Here is a 21,196-nt window from a genome sequence, read left to right as displayed (position 1 = left end):
GTTACAAAGACACTGTAACCGGAGTTTGGATGCTAGGTGGAAAGCTCCGCAGAGATGAAGGCAATTTCGAAGTACGAAGAAGGCGCAGTCTCGAAAATGAGATTCATAATCTGAAAGAGTATCAACCGCCGTAGTTACGCACCAATGAGATGGCAGGGACGGCGTGCGGTGCCAGCGCATTGTGGGCATCGCACCGGAATGGGGAACTTGAGAAATGAACGCCAGGGCTGAGCAAACCCGTTCGCCACCCAAGCAACTCCCAATCCATTATTAACTTCACGTGACATGGAAAGCGTGAATGACTCAACCATGGTGATCTTGATCTCAACCATGGTGATGGTGATCTCAACCATGACCCCAACCACCTATGATGAATTAAACAGCAAAAGCGGAGGTCTTCCGGAGCAAACCTATTAAAACCCTAAAACCCAAATGGCGAATTTAGCATTCCGGCCCAAATAGGATGGCCGGTACACGGCGTTCCTGTCCGCTGCGTGGCAACTCCGTATGTGATCTTCAACCGGAATTGCTTATACACGCCCATTAACGGGCTGCAGGAGATGCGGGGTTTTCCGCCTCGCAGTTGTAACAGTTGCGGAGGCTGTAGTAAAACCCTAACTGCTTTCCCGTTAGCACCTAAGCTCATCAGCCGCGTCCACAACAGTTGACAGTGTGGCTGGACAAAAGGCGGACGAGGCCAGTGTGGCCGTGGAAGAGAGCTGTATTTGATTGGACGGAAGAGGAGAGGATGTGATGTTGACTGCATGCGCCAATCCCGCACCACAGCAACAGCAGCCTCACCGACTGCGTTGATCCAGCTGCTGCCTGATTCGCCAAATACGTTTGATGCATGATTGCCACCACGACTAGCAGTACACTACGACTACGGTACGGCATCGGATGGCTGGCCAGGGCTGGCTGTCGGGAGAAAGCGTGTTTTGTTGCATGGATGTAGAAGGCAATGCAAGCTGTGTGCGGTCAAGAGAGAAGCGTATTTGTAACGAGTACTAAGGACGATGTCCGCCTAGACGGAACTAACCAGAGGAAGGATATACCCTTGTTAGGGTACGACGTACGATAGTACGGCAGGAGTTGTTCTTCCTATGCGTCACAAGTAATAGTAATAAGGATGTGTTAGTCTGACCGTAATTAACGGAATGCTTTAAACAGTATGGGAGACATAAATGAAGTTTGGTGGAGCCGCGTGAAGTATGGGACATGGCCATGCCACGAATGGTTACTTCGACCTATAGTCATGTTTCCAGGGTGCCGTGCCACATGACATAAAGATATAATTTCGAAGGAGCGAATCAATGTGATACGCGGCAGAGGCACCGGCGGATGAGGCGAAGTTGAATGCCCGAACCGTAACATCCGTACTTGGACGAGAAAGTGACGGTAAGCGAAAAGCAAAGACCTGCTCAGCTGTTGCTGAGTTACTGGGATGGACCGGCTACAGCTCTTCCTTTTTCAAATGTGAATGCAATGCAACAGTGAAATCCTCTAGCTGCGACACAAGGCTATCTAACCGTACTTGAGTGGCAGATTGAACACGTGCCTGATCGTAAGCTAAATACCTGGCTATATATTCCATGGCTTCAATGCTAGCGTCTTCATTTGCTGAGTTTGACGGAGGACATGGTTTTTTCTTGGGGTTGCCTCGACCAGAGGAGCTCCTTCGGCCGGAGCCGCTCTCCAAGCTAGGTGTATTGCTGGATGGGACTGGAACAATGTATCAGAATTGCCCTGAGGTTGTTGAGGGTCGAGTGGCTGACGGTCCGACAAGTTCGGGGAGTGGGCACACGCACGCCCACAAGCCCCAGAATGATTATCAAAATGCCCAGAAGCGGTTTCGTGCTCGGCAGAAGGAGCGGATGTCTTGCCTCGAGCGTGAGGTGAGTTACTGCGCTGGCTTTGCTTTTTATGCGATTCATTAATGCAAAACTCTGCATGTAACCGGAATAATTTATAATAATATTCTCTGTAGGTTGCTGAGAAGAAGGCAGCTTTTGAACAGCTGGCTCACGAGAACCTGCTTTTGCGTGCACGCACCCGTATCCTGGAGAAGGCAAGTATGCCAGTTCATCTCCTATATGCTACCGTCAATGCTTCTGTCTTCGCGCAGCCCCTTCAGACCGACCAGGGTCTGTGATGTCGCACTTGCCGGGCGGATGTGCTGGAAATTTATGGCACTGCTATGGACAGCCCTGCAAAGCGCAAACTGGAATTTTGCGATGCGGGCACCCGGTCTTGTGGTCAGGGAAAGAGCTATACATGCATCGGTCCACTGTACCTGCCCAATCGTACCTGCACCCTATGCGACTGCCGCTTGGGGTCTTGTGTGTATGTGGGTGTGTGGCTTTTGTGGATCCTCACATCCTTAGCGGGCCTCACGTCGGTCGATTGCTGAACGGGCTCATGACTTTTCGAGCTGTCGTAATGGTATAAGTGTATGTGTTATGCCTTGGCCCTCTCCCTTTTTCCGTGGCGTATCTCTATCACTCGACCAGCTGTTGGGTTGGACGTGTCGCCCGGGGGACGGGGGGCGCGCTGCTCTCGAGGAAGTTCGCCGCGTTACCCTCCAAAGGTGTTGCAAGGGTGCCCTGTTGTAGTTTTCTCCAAAACCCGTCCAGATCCCCCCCTGTATACATTACATTACATTACATGTACGCATGTACATGTATCCATACGTCATGTCGCAGGTGGTGGGCTGTCGCGATGAGCAGCTGAGCCTGGTTCAGGCTTTTGAAGAGCGGTGCCGTACCGCCGGGCCCCACGTGCAATCCTGCTTCGGCAGTGGCGGCTCCAATACGGTCGCTGAGGGCTCCGCAGCGATGCAGGACTCCTTCCGCAAGATGAGAAAGGAGCAGGTGAGGGTGACAGAATTAAATAATAACACTAGTAATAATAATTCCACGTCTCAGCTCTCTTAACTACTTGGTGTGTTTTGGGGTCGCGGAGGCCGGAGAGAGGTGCGCGAAAGGGCAGGCGGAAAGTTGGGGCCTTAGCGGTGGTGGTGCCTCTGTATGTATGTATGCTTTTCGCTGCCGTTGCTGGTTGCGGTGGCGACTGGGAAAGTTGGTCCAGCGGCTTGAGATGATGATGATGACGATGCGTCTGTCCGTGCAGCAGCCACTCAGGTCCCCTCCCTCCCTCTTCATCTTCTTGCACGTAACCGGCCCCCTCCCTCCCTTCCTGCAGTTCTGTGTCTAATCCTTGTGGGAGTATATCCGTCTGCCTCGGGTATCTGCTTCAATCGCCAGCGGTCCGTCTTACCCCCCCCCTCTCCCTCTCAACCCCTCCTCGGACACCGACAGTTCACTTCCCGCTTTCTCACTTATGGTCCCCTTTCTCCCGTCCCCTCCCCTCCCCTCCCTCTCCTCCCCCTTCCTCAAGTCTCCTCGTCCATCCCCACTTCACCCCCGCTCCATCCCCCCACCCCCGCTCCAACCCACCCCCTCCGACCCATGCGACAGGTCGTTCCGCAGTACAAGGCCTTCCTCGCGGAGGTCTCCCGGCACCTCCTCCACTGCCAGCACCCCTGCTGCGACCCCACCAACCCCATCGTACAGCAGGTGACCGCGTCCGTGGAGCGCATGGGCCACCTGCTGAAGCACCTGGTGCTGCTCAACTCGCCGCTCATGAAGCAGCTGCTGCTGCTCAACCTGGAGAACATGCAGCCCGCAGCGCCCGCCGAATCCCACTGGGACGCGGTGGTGGCGTCCTTGCAGCTGGGGGCGGAGCAGCGGGCCGACATACTGGCGGTGCTGGACCTGTACTACGGCCTGCTAGATAAGGTATGTACATAGTGCCTGTCAGGGTGTCCCAGACCGTCCCCGGTCCAGGGAGGTCCAGGGGAGGGTCTGCATGTAGAAGTTGTGGCTACATGAGGAGGAAGGGAAGGGAAGGGAAGGACCCGGAAATGACTCCGCCAGGAGAGCAGGACCTGGAGATGGGGTAACGGGCATATGGAGGGGGGGGAAGGGGGAGGGGGGAGGAGGAGGAGGATAGTGAGGTTAGGAAGGCGCTGTTGGTGCTCGGTGGTGGTACGGAAGTGGGGGGCTTAGTATTTTCCCACTGTCCTGCGGCTGCACTCGGCTTCTCCTTTTCCTCCTCCTCCTCCTCCTCTTCCTCCTCTTCCTCTTCCTCTTCCCTGCCTCCCCTTATGACCTTTTGCCCTTGCCACCTCCTGCTGGTGCTCCGGACGTGTCGACAGTGAATGCCGGGCCCCCTGGCCGCCTCATCATCACCCTCATTATCATCATATACGACTCCCGTCACTGTCCTCCTCCAGCCCTCCGCCGCCGCCGCCTCAACGCATCATCGCAGGTGTACGAGGAGCGCAAGCTGATTTGCTCGGGCCTGAGAGGGGGAGGGGGTACCCTGGAGCCTTGGGGCCCCGCCTCCCACAGCCCCTCCGCCAGCCCACCCGCCCCCTCCCCGCCCACCTGCAGCAGCACCCCCTCCCCCGCCCCCGCCCCCGCCCTGCTGGCGGTGGGCCGTCAAGAGTTCGCGGCGGAGATGGAGCTCACGGAGCGGCTACACAGCAACCTGGCCAAGGAGCACTCGGCGCACACTTTGCTGAGCTGCTTCTTCTTTGGGAAGGTGCTGGCGCCTCCGCAGTTTGCCAAGGTGGGGGGTGGCTAGGTGGGATTGGGCTGGGGTGGGGTGGGTGCCGGCTGTGTAGGTGGGTTGCTGTGGCCCTGAGGGGGCTGGGGAGGGGGGTCGGGTGGGAGGGGGTTGTTGGCTTTGCTAGGCTGGTTGGGAAAGGCAAACAGGAGCCTGGTGGATTGGGTTGGACTGGACTGGGGCTGGTGTACCATTAGAGGTTCCTGGTTGAGAGCTGTTTATGTGTGTAGACTCGGTGATGATATATATACAGATACGACCGACGAGGCCCTTGCAGCCCTCCTCTTGTCACCCGCCTTCGCCGGCTTCGCGGCCCCCCCCCCTCCCCCTCTGGTACACTCGTGCCCTGGCAGCAGCTTCACTCGTTCACGTGGTTCGTCTTTCCCCCTCCCCCTCCCCGGCCCATATCCCCGCCGTCCTTCACCCCATTCCTTTTCCCGTTCCCGCGTCCAGGTGGCCGTGTACTCGTATCCCTTCTTTCCGGACTGTCTGGCGGTGGCGTCCGCCGTGGCTAGATCGGCAGGTCGGGTGCGCGGCAGTGGCAGTGGCAGTGGCAGCGGGGGGGTTCTGCCCGTGGGGGCTGCCGTACACCGGGGGCCCCGGGGGCCCCGACCTGGGGCGCCAGGTGGAGGGGGCCCCTTCGCCAGCGGCAGCCAGGACAGCCAACACCGGTATTAGCCGATTGGCAAACTTGCTGTTCATTTCTGCCTGGTGGTGGTGGGGGGGTTGACGTGTTATTGTTCCTTCGGAACAGAGGAGGGGAAGGTGGGTTGCATACACATGATTACTGCAGTTGCATAGCGTGTGTCGATGTGTGTGTATGGGCGTGTTTTGCCGCATGTGGAAAGATGTCGCTTCTATGGATGTGGTGTTTCCAGCGGTGTTTTTGGAGGAGGAGGAGGAGGAGGAGATGGCGGAGGAGCGAAGGAGGGGAGGTGGTTGTGTTTGCGGGCACCCACGGCCGTAATCGTCCGAGTGAGGTGGAGAGTACGACAGTATGATGGATGCGGATGATGGGGAGGTGGTGCCGCGTTACGGTACGGAGATGCACACCAACCGGAGACCCGGAATGGCGGGATGTTCATTACCACAACACAGAGCACTCGTTTAGTACTTCTGCGATGTTGCAATGAAGGAATGAAAGATTTAAGTACAGTACGACTTGATCTGTTGTATGTTGTCGTACGACACGGTACATTAAAGAGATTGCAACGGTCTGCATGAAGAGAGAGTAATATTGATGATAATAATAATAACAATCATCATAAATAGACACATTACACAAATATTGTGCATAGCAGCAAAGGACGTAGTGGGAGGTCGCATGATGATGTTGACGCCGTGCCTTCAACAGACAGCCTCCCTTTGTACGGCAGAGTCAGTATGATGTGGTGCCTCGGCGGGGGAGGAAAAGCAGTCGGGATGGTTAAAAAGACGGCGAGATGGTGATTGTGATGATGATGGTGATTGTTTAATTGCGTTGTTGGTGGTGGTGGCCCGTGAAGTGAAGTGAAGTGACGTGAGAGGGAAGTGAGGAGGCAGCTGGGGGGTTTTGGTACTGGCGGGTCGTGGTGGTGGAACGGGTATGGGGTTGGTGATATCGCTGGGTGGGGAGGAGGAGGGGCTGCTGCAGCAGCGGCACCGGTTGATACTGGGGCGGAGTCCATGAGGGGGGGGGAGTTGGGAACTGCATCCGCGCATGTGTGTGTGTTTACATTCGGGCATGCGCCACCGAGTAGCGCAGACGTGCACACAGACACACACGGGACCCTAATGGTTCTCGCGTGGCTCTCTCCCGCTGCTGTAGAACAGTTTAGATGCCGCCGCGCATTGCCGCCCCTCGCCTCTGGAGGACAGCGGCCCTTGAGCTTCATATTACTTGATTGGTTGGGTTGGGGCCAAACGACGGATTGATTGTTGTTGTTGTTGTTGTTGTTGTTGTTGGGAATCGATGGATTGAGCGCACTGAATGACGGTTGCTGTTGTTGGTGATGACGGAGGTTGCGCTACGGAACTTGAGATGCGAACGACGTTATGCAGTAGCAGCAGCAGCAGTAGCAGGATGCGGGGTCGATACAGAAGGGGGTTGTTGGTGGCGGCGGTTGCGGCGGTGCTGGTGGCGGTCAGGGGGGCATTAAGAGGTACCCATGCGCGTGTGTGTATGTATGTGCGTGTGTGTTTCCCGCTTTGCCGTACAGCAGCAACTTTGCCTGTTTGGGATCGTACCACGACGGGAATCTATCGCGATACGGCACATGACCGTAGTGATGACCGTAGTGATGACTGGGCCACACACACACCCCGGGGCAACAGAGGGCGCACAGCTCACTTTCTCGTGGCACCTGTGTGTACATATGTATGTATGTACTTATGTGTGTATGAGTATTAGGAGGGAAGATCTCGTAGATGTATGTATGTATGTTTGTTTGTTTGTAGGGCTTTTGAAGTGGGTTTCCACCGTTGGTCAAGGCATTGGGGGATGTAAAATGTCTGTATGTCTGTCTGCTACGTGGTAGGTTTTAAGGAGGTGGGTTGCTGCCGCCCTTGCTGAGCTGACGCTCCGCAACCGCAAGATGTGCCATCAAAGTTACTAGAGGATTGAATTGGGATGAACATGGGTCTGCTTTGGCTGCCGCCTCCTCTGCATGTGCCATACATGTCATGTGCGCATGTATGTGCATGGCTGTGCGCACGGCTGTACTGCTGCTGCATGTTGGAATAGCATGGTTCCGTTGGAGCAGCATGGGGCAATTCGGGAGTAGTTTGAAGAGCGGACAGCGTTGTATGCGCGGGTGGCCGTGGCGGCGCTGATAGCGGCAAGCAACATGGAGGTGAGGTTTCATTGCACGGTGGTCCCCTATACCTGTTGACTGCGACGTTCCAAATAGGGGGTAGAAGGTGTGAGACGTTTCATCTGCAAGCAAGCTGCCGCTAATAAATAATACCTTGTCGCTGCACCTGCGTCGTGTGTTTCAGGGAGATTGGATTTTGTAGGATTTGAACTTACGTTGTAGACCGGCCCACGAGGGTATGGTTGCTGGTGTGGTGTGGGGTTAGGTTGATTCCGCTCCCCAGCCGTACTGCTTTGCGTTGTGTGATATCGCGGCCAGCGTAGCGCCATCCGTCAGGCCGAGGGTCTCTCGTGTACCTGTCCGTCTGTTTCGCCGTATGTGTCCATGTGTATGTCTGTATGTATACCATTGGCATTGTCCCCAACATCTTGAGTGTGCAGGCGCTCGCTCGCTCCGAACCTGAAGGTTATGTGTGCCTTCTGTATGTTTACTTCTGCACGTGCGCCACAAATGTCTGCCTGGGTGTATGGCGTCCGCCTGCCTAGCCCCTAGCCGCCGCCGCCGCTCTCCTTTTGTGAAGGCGCGAAATGAGCGCTTAGGGGTCCCCGTCTGTTTGGATGGGAAGTTCACCATGTCTAAATAATGAAGACGATGGCGTCAATTTCTCTCTGTCAGCGACAGCGAGGTCAGCAGCAGCGACGAGCTCCTTCATGCTTTACCCCGTCAGCCTCCTTTCCCTCTCCCCATCCACCACCACATTGGCCCGGGAGTGCATCCCCCCCCCCCGGAGAGCAAAAGGAGGCGTTGTCGGAGCTTTCGCCTACAGCACAAGCCGAGCTGATGTTGGTGGACATGAAGTTGCTGCAGCCGCAACAGCAGCAGGGCGCAAATGCGGGTTTGGCGATGTCGGCCATGATTGTGTAGGTGCGAAGTTCAGTCATCCCCGTGCTTCATTTGTAGATATGCACAACGCTGGATTTAACACTGTTTGATGAGGTAGCTTTGCTGAATGGGGGCCCGTGGGTGTGTATATTCCATAACGCTTTGGTGGCGACGTGAGACGAAACACCTCCGGTGTTTTGCGGGGTGGGGGAGGGGTTTCGCGGGAATGTGGTAGTGTAGTCTTCTCGGGGTGGGGATAATGCCATGCCACACACGCGCACATTATGAAGTCGAACTTTACGACCGACATCCGCGTCCTATTACTGAACTGCCAAAAACTATATGTATGTATGTATTTCTGAACTTTGCTTTCCCTCACAGACATGAGCGGCGCGTATGTGTGACGCGCGCGCGATGTAGCTTTAGTCACTCGGCGCAAGCTCGCCCCGGCAGGAATATTGATGTATTTCAGATGCTCGCCTGTCCGAATGGGGCTGGAACAGTGTTTATGTGTTCATGTGTGGGGGCAAGAGGGAGTTGTGGCGCCATTGTCCGGGGCGATGAGCTGCAGTTCCAACTGCCATTAACTGGATGGCTAGCTCCCGTAGCATTTGCCATTTCGTTGTCAATTTGCTGTTGTTGTTGATGTCGTGTGGCTGCCTTGGGTCACGCACGGGGGCCACCATACACGCACGGGGTCGGGGAGAACGAGAGAGAGAGGTTGCTGGGCGGATGCTGGGCGTCGTTACCTCACGACACACAGCCACGGGACGGGTCTACACTGGCGCCGTCCTGGGGTGTGAGCCTCCCCCTCTCTCTATCTCTCTGTGTGTGTGTTGCAATATGGGTTGGACCGCAGAGGGTTGCTCCCCCTGGTGCCGTAATAGCTTTGAAAGGGATGTTACAAGGACAGCAACAAGGACAACAACGCCCGCGGATGGATGTAGCAACAACAACGCCCGCGTTATTGTTATTGTTATGCTGAAGATGATAATAATTATGGTCATAAAATGCAACCTCGCTGGTTGGTGGTAAAGCCCTGATTGACCAATCGAATCGGCGCACTTGCCGCCTATTTGCCAGAGTCCTGTAACTCTTACCTGTGCCTCTGTTAGAGGAGTGTCATTTTGCGGCTATCGTATCATCCGCTTGTTCATGTGGCCTGTACATGACACTGTAACGGGCGACAAAGGTTTGTGGATTGAGCTCTTCTTGTGTACACGCAACATTCTCGAGATCAACAATAACACTGCTTCCATGTCTGCACAATCCCGGAGGTTGTGGAAAGTGAGGGCTGAAGGGGAGGAAACCGAACCCACATTAAAAAGCTTTTTAAAAAGTTTTCCTTACATCCCAGCGTAGCGGCCAGCTCCGCCAGCCCCACCCGCCGGCGTCGCTGTCGCCGCCGCCGCCGCCGCCGCCGCTGCAGCTGCCGCCCCGCCTCCTCGGCCCGTGGCCAGCAGCGCCGATACCACCATCCCACTCCCATTGTCCCCTGAACCCTCCGCTCCTCTCCCTCTCCCCAACAAGACCTCAGACCCTAGCCCCCCTACCGCTCCTTTCCTCCCCTCAGCACCCACCACCACAGCCCCTCCAGTTCCCGAACCCACACCTCCAGCTACACCCACACCCACACCCATTCCCGCCGCCGCCGCTGCCGTCACCAAGCCCGTCATCCCCAACGACAACGCGGAGCTGCAAGAAGCTGATCGCCCCGAAACCGATGTCCCAGACGCTGCTGAAGCCGCAGATGCGGCCGAAGGCGCCACCAGTGCAAACTTGTCTTGTGCCTTGGCGTGGCTGACCAGTCGGTGCACCTCCCGGGCGATGTCGGGCGTGCTGTCCCAGGAGCGGTCCGCGATCTCGCTGAGGATGAGCTGTGCTGAGGCGGGGCGCATCTTCTTGAGGTTCTGTCGTGTGCTGCGGTCGAAGTGCCGCTTGTCCAGCCGCACATCCCGACTGACCAGCAGCGCGGACTCAATCCACAAGTCCACCAGTCGAGCGCGGTCGCTCTGGATTTTTATAACGTAAGGGGGGAGAGAGAGAGAGAGAGAGAGAGAGGAAAAGAGAATGTTCACCGAGGATGGGTAGTGTGGGTGGGAAGAGTGACTATGACTGAGGAGGGGATGCCGCTGGGGAGTTAAGCGTTGTAGGCGGAGGCGGGGATTTACCACTGGGATGTGGTGGAGGGAAACATTCAAATTTGAATATATGTATTTAAAAATTTGTTTGAAGCGGACCAGAGGGGCTTGTGCGAGAGAAAGAATGTGCTGTGTTCCCGCACACACCCCACCTGTACCTGACAACATAATCGCAATCGAGGACGCGGAACCCGGAAAGCACCCGGAAGAGAAGCGCGGCGGCGACGGAGAAGATGTCAGTCTGTACGTACCTTGCCGTACCCTGATCTTGACGACTCAGCGCCACCCTCTGACGTATCCTGCTCCTCCGAGCTGTCGTACTCGTCCAACCCGCCATGCCCTCCGCCGTGGGTACTGCTACCCACCGTGTCACCTGCCATGTACGACACATCCACATACATGTAAACAGACTTACATAAGCATAGTAGTGGTATTGCCGGGAGGAGCGCCAAACCATCCACCTCCAACTTGCCTCCTGGGAAAAGCTCCCCCAGTCCGCTTCCCCACTGACTATATCATCACTACCACTATCACTACCACTGTACCGTACCGTACCGCACCCAGCCAGCCAGCCAGCCAGCCACCGAGCCAGCCTTTGCAACCACCCACCTGAGCAGCTGATTGCTGAGCCCTCCAGCGACTCCGACGTCCTCCCCCCCCCTGACCCCAGCAGCAGCCGGGACAGCAAGCCCGCCCCCGAGGAGGTCAACGCCCCTCCAGGTCCTGCCGCCCCCCCGCCCTGGCTCTCACTGCTGCGCCGGTACCGCTCCGCTGTAGCAGCAGCAGCAGCAGTAGCCTGGTGGTAGGGGTGGTGCTGGTGCGGGTGGTGCAAATGCTGGGCTGCTGCAGCTGCAGTGGAAGGAGGAGGAGGATGATGCAATGGCCCCCGGGGTGCGGGTGTTGAGTGTACGACGGGTTTTCCTGGCCTGGCGATGCTCAACGGCCGTTGAGCCCGGTTAAGGTGTAAGCTGTCCTGCTTCCCGGCCACCGTTCCCTGAGGGGAACGGNCGAGAAGGGGCTGAAGGATGAAGGGCGGCATTGTAGAAATGGATGGATGGGCCCCTGGACATGAGCGCCTGTACATGGGCCCCTGTACAGGTAGATAAAGGGTTGGAAATTACCTAGGGAGTTGCGGAATCCTCGTAGCTATGCCGGTGGCTGTACCCCTTCTCCCCGCCCCTCCCTCCCCGTGTTTCCCTCGGCTGACTATTATGCGGTTGAGGGGCTGTTCACCCCCCCTAGAGCTCCTGTGTCAGTGGCGATCCCTGGCCAAGCGCCCCCATCTTCCCTCGCCATCAAGGATACGCGCACTTTGTTAGCATAGACACGCGACTATGCCTGCCGGCAGCAGCACTATTGCAATACAATAGATGTCGTTAAGCTGATAAGCAGATAGCAACCCAGTTTGGCCCCAGGAGTCTCAACTCAGACTAAGAGTTCGGAAAACCCTAGTCCAGCTGCCGACACCCCTTCCTTGTGCTTCGCTTCTATCCCCCTTAGAGGCCGCCAGCCAGCCTGGGCCATGGCTGCAGCCCGAGGCTGCTGCAAGTGGGAGCGGTACCCCGCCGTGGACTTTCCCCCCAGCGCCCCTAGGGAACTCACCAAGTGGGTGCGGACATACTGGCCCCCGAAGCAAGCGGGGCTAGGGCCTGGGAGCTGCTAGCACTCCCACTATCGCTGATGCTGCAGGCCGTCTGCTCTGGAGCATTGTTCGCTGGTGGGCCTAGCTTGGAGCTGCTTGCTGGCTCGCTGGGTGGCGCTTTTCTTTTTTTCCGACGCGCAAGCCTGCGCCAACAGGGCTCGCCATGAGGGCGGGGGGTAGTTGTTGTTGAGGACGATGGTACTGAGACGAAACAGAAAAACAATACGGCGATGTTATGATGATCCGTACCTGGAGGTAACCGCAGCAACAAGTCCTGCTAGCAGCGAGCTCCCCGCTAGCAGTTTCACGAACGGCGCCATGATGCCGCTAACGGCTGGCTTTCGATAGCCCAGATTGAGCTAGTATTCATTAACAATAAGGTTCATGCCGTCGTGCTATCGTAAAGGGCAAAAAATTCGAAACGATGAGTGCGCGGGGAGCTCGTGCCCTCCTACAAGCCCGTGTGAGGACTTCCGGCGAACTGAACCTTGATAGAACGGACTGATGCGGAAAAATCAGAGCACGTCGTGCACTGGGAAACCCCTCCGGTTCTAAAAAAGGAAGCCGTTAGCTAGGCAGTCACGAAAGCTTTCATGTCGCAAGTACCGACCCTACATATCAGGTACGATAACTCGCAAGACTGCGAGAAAAAAATGGTTCTTTTCCGAAACGCCAAAAAGAAAAGACGAATAGAAGTTGTGTCTCGACTGGGGTCAAGTGTATGCAAGTGGTGTCTACTAAGGTAAAACAAGGAATACAGGAATGAACATCACTTTACTTCACAGAAATGACAAACAATGAACGCTGATTCTGAAAGGCCTGGATGGCCGTGTACGATAGGTTCATTACCCCCGTGCTTTCAAGTCGCCCTGCGCGGATACAAAGTACCGAGCCTCACAGCCAAACTCAGCGTAATAGATCCCTTTTTTTGCAAAGTTACAGTAATGGGGACAACCTTTCAGCAAGGAGCGGTAGAGCCTACCCCTCTGTCCGCAGTCTCCAACCGCCCGTATGAGGGTTACAAGGCATCCAACTGGGCGCATCCAAGCGCGACGATGCACTGAGCCCTATATCTTACTTCACCTGCGTTACCTTTGCAACCCTTCGCCTTTTCCAGAGCGAGCCTACAATGCCTTCTTTCCCCGTCGGTTGGAACTGCTTATCCTGCCCTAGGTCCGCACGCGTGGGCTGCTGCTGCGACACACACTTCTTTGCTCTCCACATTTCCCCCCCCGTTTGTAATATAAAGATGTTAAACTCCGCAGGTCCAGTTACTTCATCGTCTCTTCCTTTGCTCATTCCATTCCAAGGCTATCCCTTTGAGCTTTCAAGATTCCCATCGGGAGGGGCCCCCTATGCTTAGGTAGACCGGAGATCGTACCCAGGTACTGCCGCAATCGGCCATTGGGTCACTGCGGGGACACACCGGCAGTGGAAAGCGCCATGCCCGGTGTGCTGCACTGCCTCCTGCAGGCCGGACTGGCAGAACAGACGTTTTGCTCTTCGCATTGCAATGACAGCGCAGGTCTCATTGCTGTTCAAGCTTACCATAAAAACATTAAATTGTATTATAATATTGCATTCATTTATTTGATTCCGGTTGGGGGCTTCACGTTGGCCCGAAGCAGCCATGTTCAACTTCCTGACCCCAGGGGGCCTTCTCGACGTTGCACACCGGGACTTAAGAAGGCCGCGGGGAGAGGCCGGTTCGCGCCAGGGATAACATCCGAGCCCAGGGGGATGTGCGGGCGGGCAGCAACCTTGGACGGACAACGGCAGATGGATACGACTCCCCCCGTATTTACGCCAACAAAACATGGATTCAACACCCACGCAAGTTTTACTGACTACTTCTAAACTCCATTATTTAAAATTTGGCCGATCCACCTAAGCGCGGGAGGGCCCACCGAGACGGGGATTTTGTTGCAAAGCAAGTGGACATAGGAACTTGTGTACACTTGCTGCAGCATAGCGCACGACCCCAGGCCGAACATACGGAACACATGCCCCAATGCGCCACACGTGCCCCGAGCGGACGTTCTATGCATAGCGCCCTAATACGCGATCTTTGGTCGACTGGAGGTTAGCTAGCTGACGTCTTCAGCTGTAAAACGTGGGCAAGCGTGGAAAGCCCTTGCTGGCCGCGTGGAGTGAAGCGCGGAAGACGATACGGGTGTTTGACTTGTGAGGCGCCAGTGTGCTGCTTGGCCCTACGTCCATGAACACCCTCGTACACAAAGGGGCCCTATAACAAGCGGCGTACCAGAGCGGGCCGTCGAGAAGGCCTCCTGGCGAAACAACCTAGGGCCGAAGCCAGGATACCTATCTGGCTAACCTCCTGCGAACACAATACTTCTTCCCACTGCACAACCCTTGAGCCGTGATAGCACCGCAAGTGCGTCACATTATCCAGGGTTGGTTGGGGGAGATGCCATTAGCTGCCGTTAGCGCCATTCCGTAGCTCCAGAGCATATATCGACTGTGCTTCCCGCACGGAAATGTTCGACAGCAAAGAGATTGAGTCTTAAAGCAGAAGTTGCTTCTGAACTAATGTTGAAAATCTGCGCGAGCCCGCAGGCCAAAGAGAAAGACATTATCTATCTTTCGGATTGAGCATCAAATACAAACACCTTGGAATTCCCCAGTTACTTGCAATGAGGAATGACTATACGGTCTAAGCCAATTGGGCAAATGGGCTAAACTATGAGTACGGCGTACGCCGCCGACCACAACACCTAAATCGCAAGCTTTCACTTGCTTCATTTCTTAGAAACTTTACCTCTAGCTGACAGCACGTCTACAGGTAGCATACCAAAATGGCGTCGCTGCTCGGCGCCCGTGCGCCTGCTTTCTTTGGCTCGCGTGTTGCAACTGGGCGGACAGCTGCGCCGCGCCGCCTGGCTCCTACCACCACCCATGTAGTTGCTGCCTATGGTGACCTTCCGAAAATCGGCGGCGGCCGTAAGTGGGAGCACTTTGAGCTGGGGCCCAGCGGCAAGGCTGTGCGTGTGGATATGCACGTCAAGAAAGGCGACACTGTCCAGGTCATCGCTGGGAAGGATAAGGGTAAAGTTGGCACTATCGTGAAGGTGCTGGCCAAGAAAGGCAAGGTCGTCGTGGAGGGCGTCAACCAGGGCCAGAAGCACATTAAGCCGCGCACGGAGGACGAGTCTGGGCAAATTAAGACGATGGAGTTCCCTATCCATCACTCCAACGTTATGCTCTACTCGACGGAAAAGAACGTTCGCAGCCGCGTTGGGCACAAGGTCGTGGATGGCAAGAAGGTCCGCTACCTCATTAAGACTGGCGAGATTATTGATGGAGTAGATAAGGCAAAAACTCAGGCTCCTTGACTTGGAGGCCCGTGGAGCGTGGCTTCTAGCCGAATGGAAACGACCAGAGGACGTGAATTGGAGCACATAACGTGGCGCGCCCGGGCTTGACGCGCGCCTGGTTCACGCAGGACCTTGGCTGCAAAGCATAACCAGGCTCAGTTTTCCAAGGTCGGGCCTGCCATTTTTGCACCATCGTGAATTCAGCCCGGGCTGGAGCCGTGCGGGGTTATACGTTGATGTAGTCGTCGCATGCCTGTGCTTGTGGTGCAGACCGCTATCAGCTTGGGGCTGACTGAGGAAGTGCGGATGATGGGGCATTACGCACATGATGTTAAGCCAAGGGCTAGCAAGGATGCAGACTTCCTTTGCACGTCTTCAGAGGGATTACGATGACTGCCATCCCTGCGCTGTGTGTGTGTGTGTGTGTGTTGGGGGAGACGTGAATCATGGGCCTAGCGGCGGGAACGACTTGGAAGCGCAATATTGCAAACTCTTCCCATGTAACGCAGCTTCTTGTGACAATTCTCCCCCTGACACCGGTGCTGTACTGGGCTCTATCGGGTTTCAGAGGGCTTCCGCACTTTGGGGGGAAAGGAGGGGATAGGGCCTTTGGTTGAGGAAAACAGCTTTGAGGCGGCAGGGTCGATGCCGGTGGTCGTTGGAGGCACGTAGTTTTAATTCGCACATGCACATGTTGAAGATTAGCACTAACACACGTTCGGAAGGGTCCTGGATGCGTTTTAAGGAGGGAGTACCGGACTGGCCACGCGAGAGGCAGAACGAAACGCGCTCTGCGTTCGTGCAAATGAAATGATGCTCGACTCAGCTATTTGAACGACAACCAACTGCCAATTGGCCAACCGCTAGTCTGCTAGCATATAAGCCAAGCTGCGCTTGGCAAATTGTCAAAAACACTCACGAATTCAGTAGCAAGCCATTGGCAACCATGAAATACTTGTCATATGTTGGAGCTGCTTTGGTTTTTACTGCTGTGCTCGCATGCACAAGGGTTTTTGCTTCGGGTAGAGCGCTGACAACTCTGCAAAACTTAAAGCACAAGATAAACAATAGAATTGAGGACGAGCCAGTGGCAGTTTGGCACGAACAGTTTAGCGTTCAATTCAGCGAGACGACAAGCATATTCGTTACGAAACATACCGTAGGCACTTGGTATTACGATGCGGTGGCCCAGAAGGAGGCCGTGTATCGCCAGAATGGCAACGGCGACCGATATTGCGGAAGCATCCACCCGTTCACGCAGACACCTTGCGTGCACATTGTCTCTGGCGGGAAGAGGTGAGTATCGTCTACGAAGAGTTGAATATCGTCAACGTTGCATATTTTCCTTATGGCTAAAATCTAAGCGCACAAGCGATGCAGCCGTGCATTTCTACCAGCGGCTCTGGGCGTACATATCGACCGTGGGATTTTGGTACAGCCAGCGCGCCTGTTACCTGCCCCGTCACCGGCCCACAACCTTCAATTTCCTCCTCCTCCTCCTCCTCCTCCTCCTCCAGGTACCTGGTCTTCCCTCAGCTCGGAGAATGCTGCATGTGCTGCACGGCCGAGAAGGGCTGCGGGCTACTCTCCCCAAAGTGAGGATGCCACAACTGTCGTACACATGCCGTGCCGTACAGCTGCATCCTCGCGCTAACCCCGTCCTGACCTTACAGAGTCATGTATGCCGTACTCATGGCTTAGGGCTATGTCGGGGTCGACGTGCTGTATCGTGTGCGGCATTGGGGGACTGGGGGTGGGGGGGGAGATGTGTTGCCAGGGGCGCTTGCCTCGTGTAGCTGGACTACCTGCGCCCACCTAACCTGATAGGGGGAAGTCCCCCCCTCCCCCTCCCCTCCCCCTCGCCCTGGATTGGAGGGGAGTCGGAAGCCGTGATGTAGTCTTCAACCGTGTTAGGACATTCAGCGCAGTGCGAATGGACCCCCTCCGGGTGGAGGGCTCCTTCGTTTCCCCCCCCTCTCCAACCAAATTAGGCACTCCATTACCCTCATCACCTTCATCATCACCATCATCATCGTCTCGTTCGTCTTCTTTGTTAAATTGACCTTACTGACCTAGGGCTTATGACTCCCACTTCTTCCCATACGGTCCCCTCGCTCGTGCTTTGCTAAATCAGTGTATCGAAATCCCCCCTCACCAACCCACCCCCCAACCTCTCCTATGGCTCCAGTCACACATGCGCGCTCGGACCCCCTCCTCCCACCGGATGTCATCGCTTTGAAGTCCTGCGGCATACAGTTTGATGCTTCCGACGTGTTGTCGGCAGTTGGCCGTGGGGTCTCCGTATCAGAAATGATTCCCTCCTCCCCCTCTCTACCCCCCCCCGCGCATGTGGACACGTTTTCCCAGAACGGGAAAACTCCTTTTCCTGCTAGATTGCTAAATTGCGCACCGCCCTAAAACCCGTCTTTCCTCTTGTAGTTGGCTGCAAGACGCAAGCTTCGAAGGAATCTCGGAAATCCAGGTACGACACGGGTGTACTATAGCAAAAACACGTCGTGCAGGGTCATTCGGTGGACCCGTACGGCATCCCAGATGTGCCCAGCCTGAGTCCAAGAGCGGCCCTGCCCCCTGCAGTGGCTCCTCCCCCCCTTCCTCCTCCTCCTTCCCCCCCCCCAAACCCTGGCAGCAGCTTCACTCGTTCGTGGTTCGTCTTCCCCCCCCCCCAAAACCCCCCTCTCTCCCCCCCGCCCCCCCAATCATCTGCTGCTCCCCCCCTCTCAACACTTCGGGTTCCCAACACCACCACCGCCACCAGGACGTTCCCGCTTACAAGTGGCGCAAGGACGGTTTGCAACCCAACTATTGGTGGGTGGCGGTTAGCGGTTAGGGGTTAGTGGTGAGAGGCGGTGGGTGACCCAAGTGGCAGGGAATGCACAAAACAAAGAACCAACCAACTGCTGACCAAGTGGGCTATCGTACTGCAAGTGGCCGTACGGAGGCAGTTGATGCTGCTGGCTTATGGGGATGTACGGCCCCGCCAAGGGGGAAGGGTGTCCGGGGGTTTGGAGTGACATGTACGTGTGTTGGGTGTTGGCAATGGTGGCTGACTTGTTGCGATGTAGAGCAGAGGAGAGGGTTCCCCCCCTCCGGATTGCTCCCACATACTGTTGTCTTGTAGGCGTACTTGCCATCGCGGCCCTATACGAGACGTTTGTGCCCCCCCGCCCCCCGGCAGGTATGCGACAGCTGACCCGGAGCAGATCCCGTTGGAGTTGGACCAGATGCCCAACGACCTGATGACCTTCTGGCCGGATAGCTTTTTGGCGGAGGCCCCCCCTGCAGGGGTGTTTGAGCTGCCCAATAATTGCCGACCCAGGCGAGTGCCTCTTGTGTGTGAGTGTGTGTTTCTATATGTGCGTTTGCGTGCGTCTGTATTGGTGTGCTGCAGTTTGGGGTGGGGTGGGTTTAGAAGCAAGAGGCTAGTGATGGGAGCATGAAGTGAGGTGGTTTTGGCGGTTGACGGCTGGGGACGAAGTGAATTGTTGGCGGCTAACGGCGCTAGGTTACGGCCCTAGGTTACGGCATATTCGTATTAACCGAGCAATCCCCCTCTCTCTCTCACTTCACCTGCTGATCCCGCACGCTTTGTTTCTTGGCGCCTGGTATACCTGTACGGCATGACAAACCCATGGCAGGCACCCCCCTCCCCCCCCTTACTTCCCCTCAGGTGTCCCTTCACCAGCGTGTGCACCGTCGCGAGCGAGCAGCAGGAGGAGGAGAAGGAGGAGGAGGAGGCTGCTACCGCTGCCTAGAGCTTGGAAAGGTCGGCGGAGGAGGGAAGGGGTGGTGGGGCCTGGCTGTGTGTTTGGATCTAACCCTCGGTCCTGTCCGGGTGCGGGTGGCGGAGGGGCAGCTGTGGGCGGCACTTGAGCTGGCGGCGGGTACGCCGGCCATCTAGGAGTGGTGGGGGAGGAAGGGGAGGAGGAGGGGGATGAATCGTTCGTTCAGTCGTTTCGTCCGGTGTCCGGTGCCGAAAACTAGCTGACTGCTCCGGCGGTGGTGGCGTCGAACCCGGGAGGAGCCGGGAGGGGGAAGAAATTTTCGCAGAATCGTATTAACGTTGCCTGGTATCTATAAGTTCAGCTTCATTGTACCTGTACCTGCTGTATTGTATTGTATTGTATTGTATTTTCTGTATATGTGCCTCGATGATCAGTTTGCGTAGTGTTTACTTGCAACAAAAGCGTTTTGTGTGGATAGACAATGTGGAAGTGCGAGTGCAAATTTCGCTGTGGAGATGGAGGTATGTATTTTCGCAATAGCTACATAGGGTATTGTGATGCCGGGCGCTCTTTTGATGTGATGCTGGCCGCTAGGAGATTTGTGTCGGGTTTATTCATGTCCGGTCTCTTGGGTCGCCGTACCATGTGCCATGTTTGGGTTGCTATGGCTTAGTATTGTATTGTATTGTGGTTACAGTATTTCCGCCGCCGACGCGGCGGGTGCCCTCACGAGCCGTGAGGCTCCAGAGCACGCTGTTGACGCTCATCAAAAACCTCAGTAAGGAAAGTAGCGATTTTCCTCGGATTGGTATTAAGAAATACCTTGCGCATATCAGTATCTTCAACGTTAATCAGAAACCTATTACGCAACTCAGTATACGCCTCACACTCCATGAGCACATGGTATTCATCCTCAACCTTACCCGACGTACAGACCTGACACGTACGGCACTCTCTCGGCCTATGGTGTCCTATGTTGACCTCCAAAGGCCAACAACAAAGACGGAATTTGGCAACCATACGCAACTGGTTGGCCGGCAAATAAACACGCAAATAGCCTGTGGGATCGGAGCCCTCTCTTGCTGGTGAAGGGGAGCCCATCCAGTTATGATACCTGCAAAGCGAAACCCCTTTACCTTGGAACACACGCGGATCACCCCCTTGGCTGAACTGATCCCAGTCACTTAAAAGGAACGCAGATAACCTCTCCAGAACCTCACCCACTCGAATCAACTGAGACGAGTATACATCTACCTTCTGAGAAACGGAGTCACACGCCGGCCACTCATGGCCCAACCAACGCAAAATGATGAGCACTTTAGACGACCAGCAATCCACTTTGAGATCAGACAGAAGAGCCAGACGGAGATCATCTACTAACACGTCATGATAGACCGACCCACGGGACTTGACTATCTTATTCCAGAAACACAACGCAAGGCGTAACCAAAAGTACTGCAAAGGCAACTGAGACAGCTCCCTGTACAACAGCTTGTAAGGTACCTGCTTGAGCCCAGCACAACGTAAACAGAAGTCACGCTGGACCTGGACCATACCATCTTCCAAAGCCAAATCAAAATATGACTTACCAGCGGGTAAAACACCTTTACCTAGCCGCAGGACGGAGACAATCCTATCAGGACCCCAGACCTCAGCACCATAACAGAGAACCGAACGGACCTGGGTGTCGAACGCTTGAAGCCGAACGGCAGGAGCCCACACCCTGTTCTCATCCAACCGATTACTAAGACCGAACATAGCCCGTCGCCCTGCTTCCAAAAGTTCGTTGACACAACTCGCAAACGGGGATGCAGGGCCCCAATAGAGACCCAAGTACCTAACGCGACCACACCAGTTAATAGGACTAGGAACAAGTAAACTACCAACCATGGGTGGGTGCCAAAGCGACCCATCAGTACGGAGAGGAAGCATGAGCCTCACCCCCTCANACGCCCTCTTAACGACATCAACGGAAGCAGCCACAACAAGGGCCTCACATTTCCGAACGTTGCAGCGCATACCAAAAGCAGCA

General features: G+C 55.7%; 3 protein-coding genes across 3 annotated transcripts; all 3 read left to right on the top strand.

The window, feature by feature from the left end:
- Positions 1–1,730: 1,730 nt before the first annotated feature.
- On the top strand, positions 1,731–6,888 carry VOLCADRAFT_92791 (uncharacterized protein; the record flags this gene model as incomplete). Its single annotated transcript, XM_002952206.1, has 10 exons — positions 1,731–1,895; positions 2,703–2,870; positions 2,962–2,972; positions 3,202–3,265; positions 3,477–3,797; positions 4,295–4,329; positions 4,455–4,632; positions 5,083–5,157; positions 5,255–5,346; positions 6,828–6,888. The coding sequence occupies 10 exons, from the start codon at positions 1,731–1,733 to the stop codon at positions 6,886–6,888; spliced, it is 1,170 nt and encodes a 389-aa protein (XP_002952252.1).
- A 7,977-nt stretch (positions 6,889–14,865) lies between these two features.
- On the top strand, positions 14,866–15,952 carry prpL24 (plastid/chloroplast ribosomal protein L24). Its single transcript, XM_002952205.1, has one exon. It carries the CDS (start codon positions 14,903–14,905, stop codon positions 15,437–15,439), a length of 537 nt encoding a protein of 178 aa, XP_002952251.1. The 5' UTR covers positions 14,866–14,902; the 3' UTR covers positions 15,440–15,952.
- Positions 15,953–16,335: 383 nt separating this feature from the next.
- On the top strand, positions 16,336–19,450 carry VOLCADRAFT_105384 (uncharacterized protein). The gene is made up of 7 exons (XM_002952204.1): positions 16,336–16,717; positions 16,939–17,016; positions 17,861–17,903; positions 18,198–18,247; positions 18,618–18,775; positions 18,831–18,841; positions 19,110–19,450. Exons 1-7 carry the CDS (start codon positions 16,368–16,370, stop codon positions 19,338–19,340), a joined length of 921 nt encoding a protein of 306 aa, XP_002952250.1. The 5' UTR covers positions 16,336–16,367; the 3' UTR covers positions 19,341–19,450.
- The last annotated feature ends 1,746 nt before the right edge of the window (positions 19,451–21,196 follow it).

The sequence above is a fragment of the Volvox carteri genome, assembly GCF_000143455.1.
Source record: "Volvox carteri f. nagariensis unplaced genomic scaffold VOLCAscaffold_28, whole genome shotgun sequence".
Lineage (NCBI taxonomy): Eukaryota > Viridiplantae > Chlorophyta > Chlorophyceae > Chlamydomonadales > Volvocaceae > Volvox > Volvox carteri.
Note: the sequence above shows the minus strand (reverse complement) of the source record. Positions and strands in the feature narration are given on the sequence as shown.

Bases quoted from the DNA above. Each gene is read 5' to 3' on its own strand.
- prpL24 (XM_002952205.1), top strand. From the start codon at position 14,903: ATGGCGTCGCTGCTCGGCGCCCGTGCGCCTGCTTTCTTTGGCTCGCGT.
- VOLCADRAFT_105384 (XM_002952204.1), top strand. From the start codon at position 16,368: ATGAAATACTTGTCATATGTTGGAGCTGCTTTGGTTTTTACTGCTGTG. The intron at 17,904-18,197 runs GTACGACACGGG...CACCGCCACCAG, and splicing joins AAGGAATCTCGGAAATCCAG to GACGTTCCCGCTTACAAGTG. The intron at 18,248-18,617 runs GTGGGTGGCGGT...GCCCCCCGGCAG, and splicing joins GGTTTGCAACCCAACTATTG to GTATGCGACAGCTGACCCGG.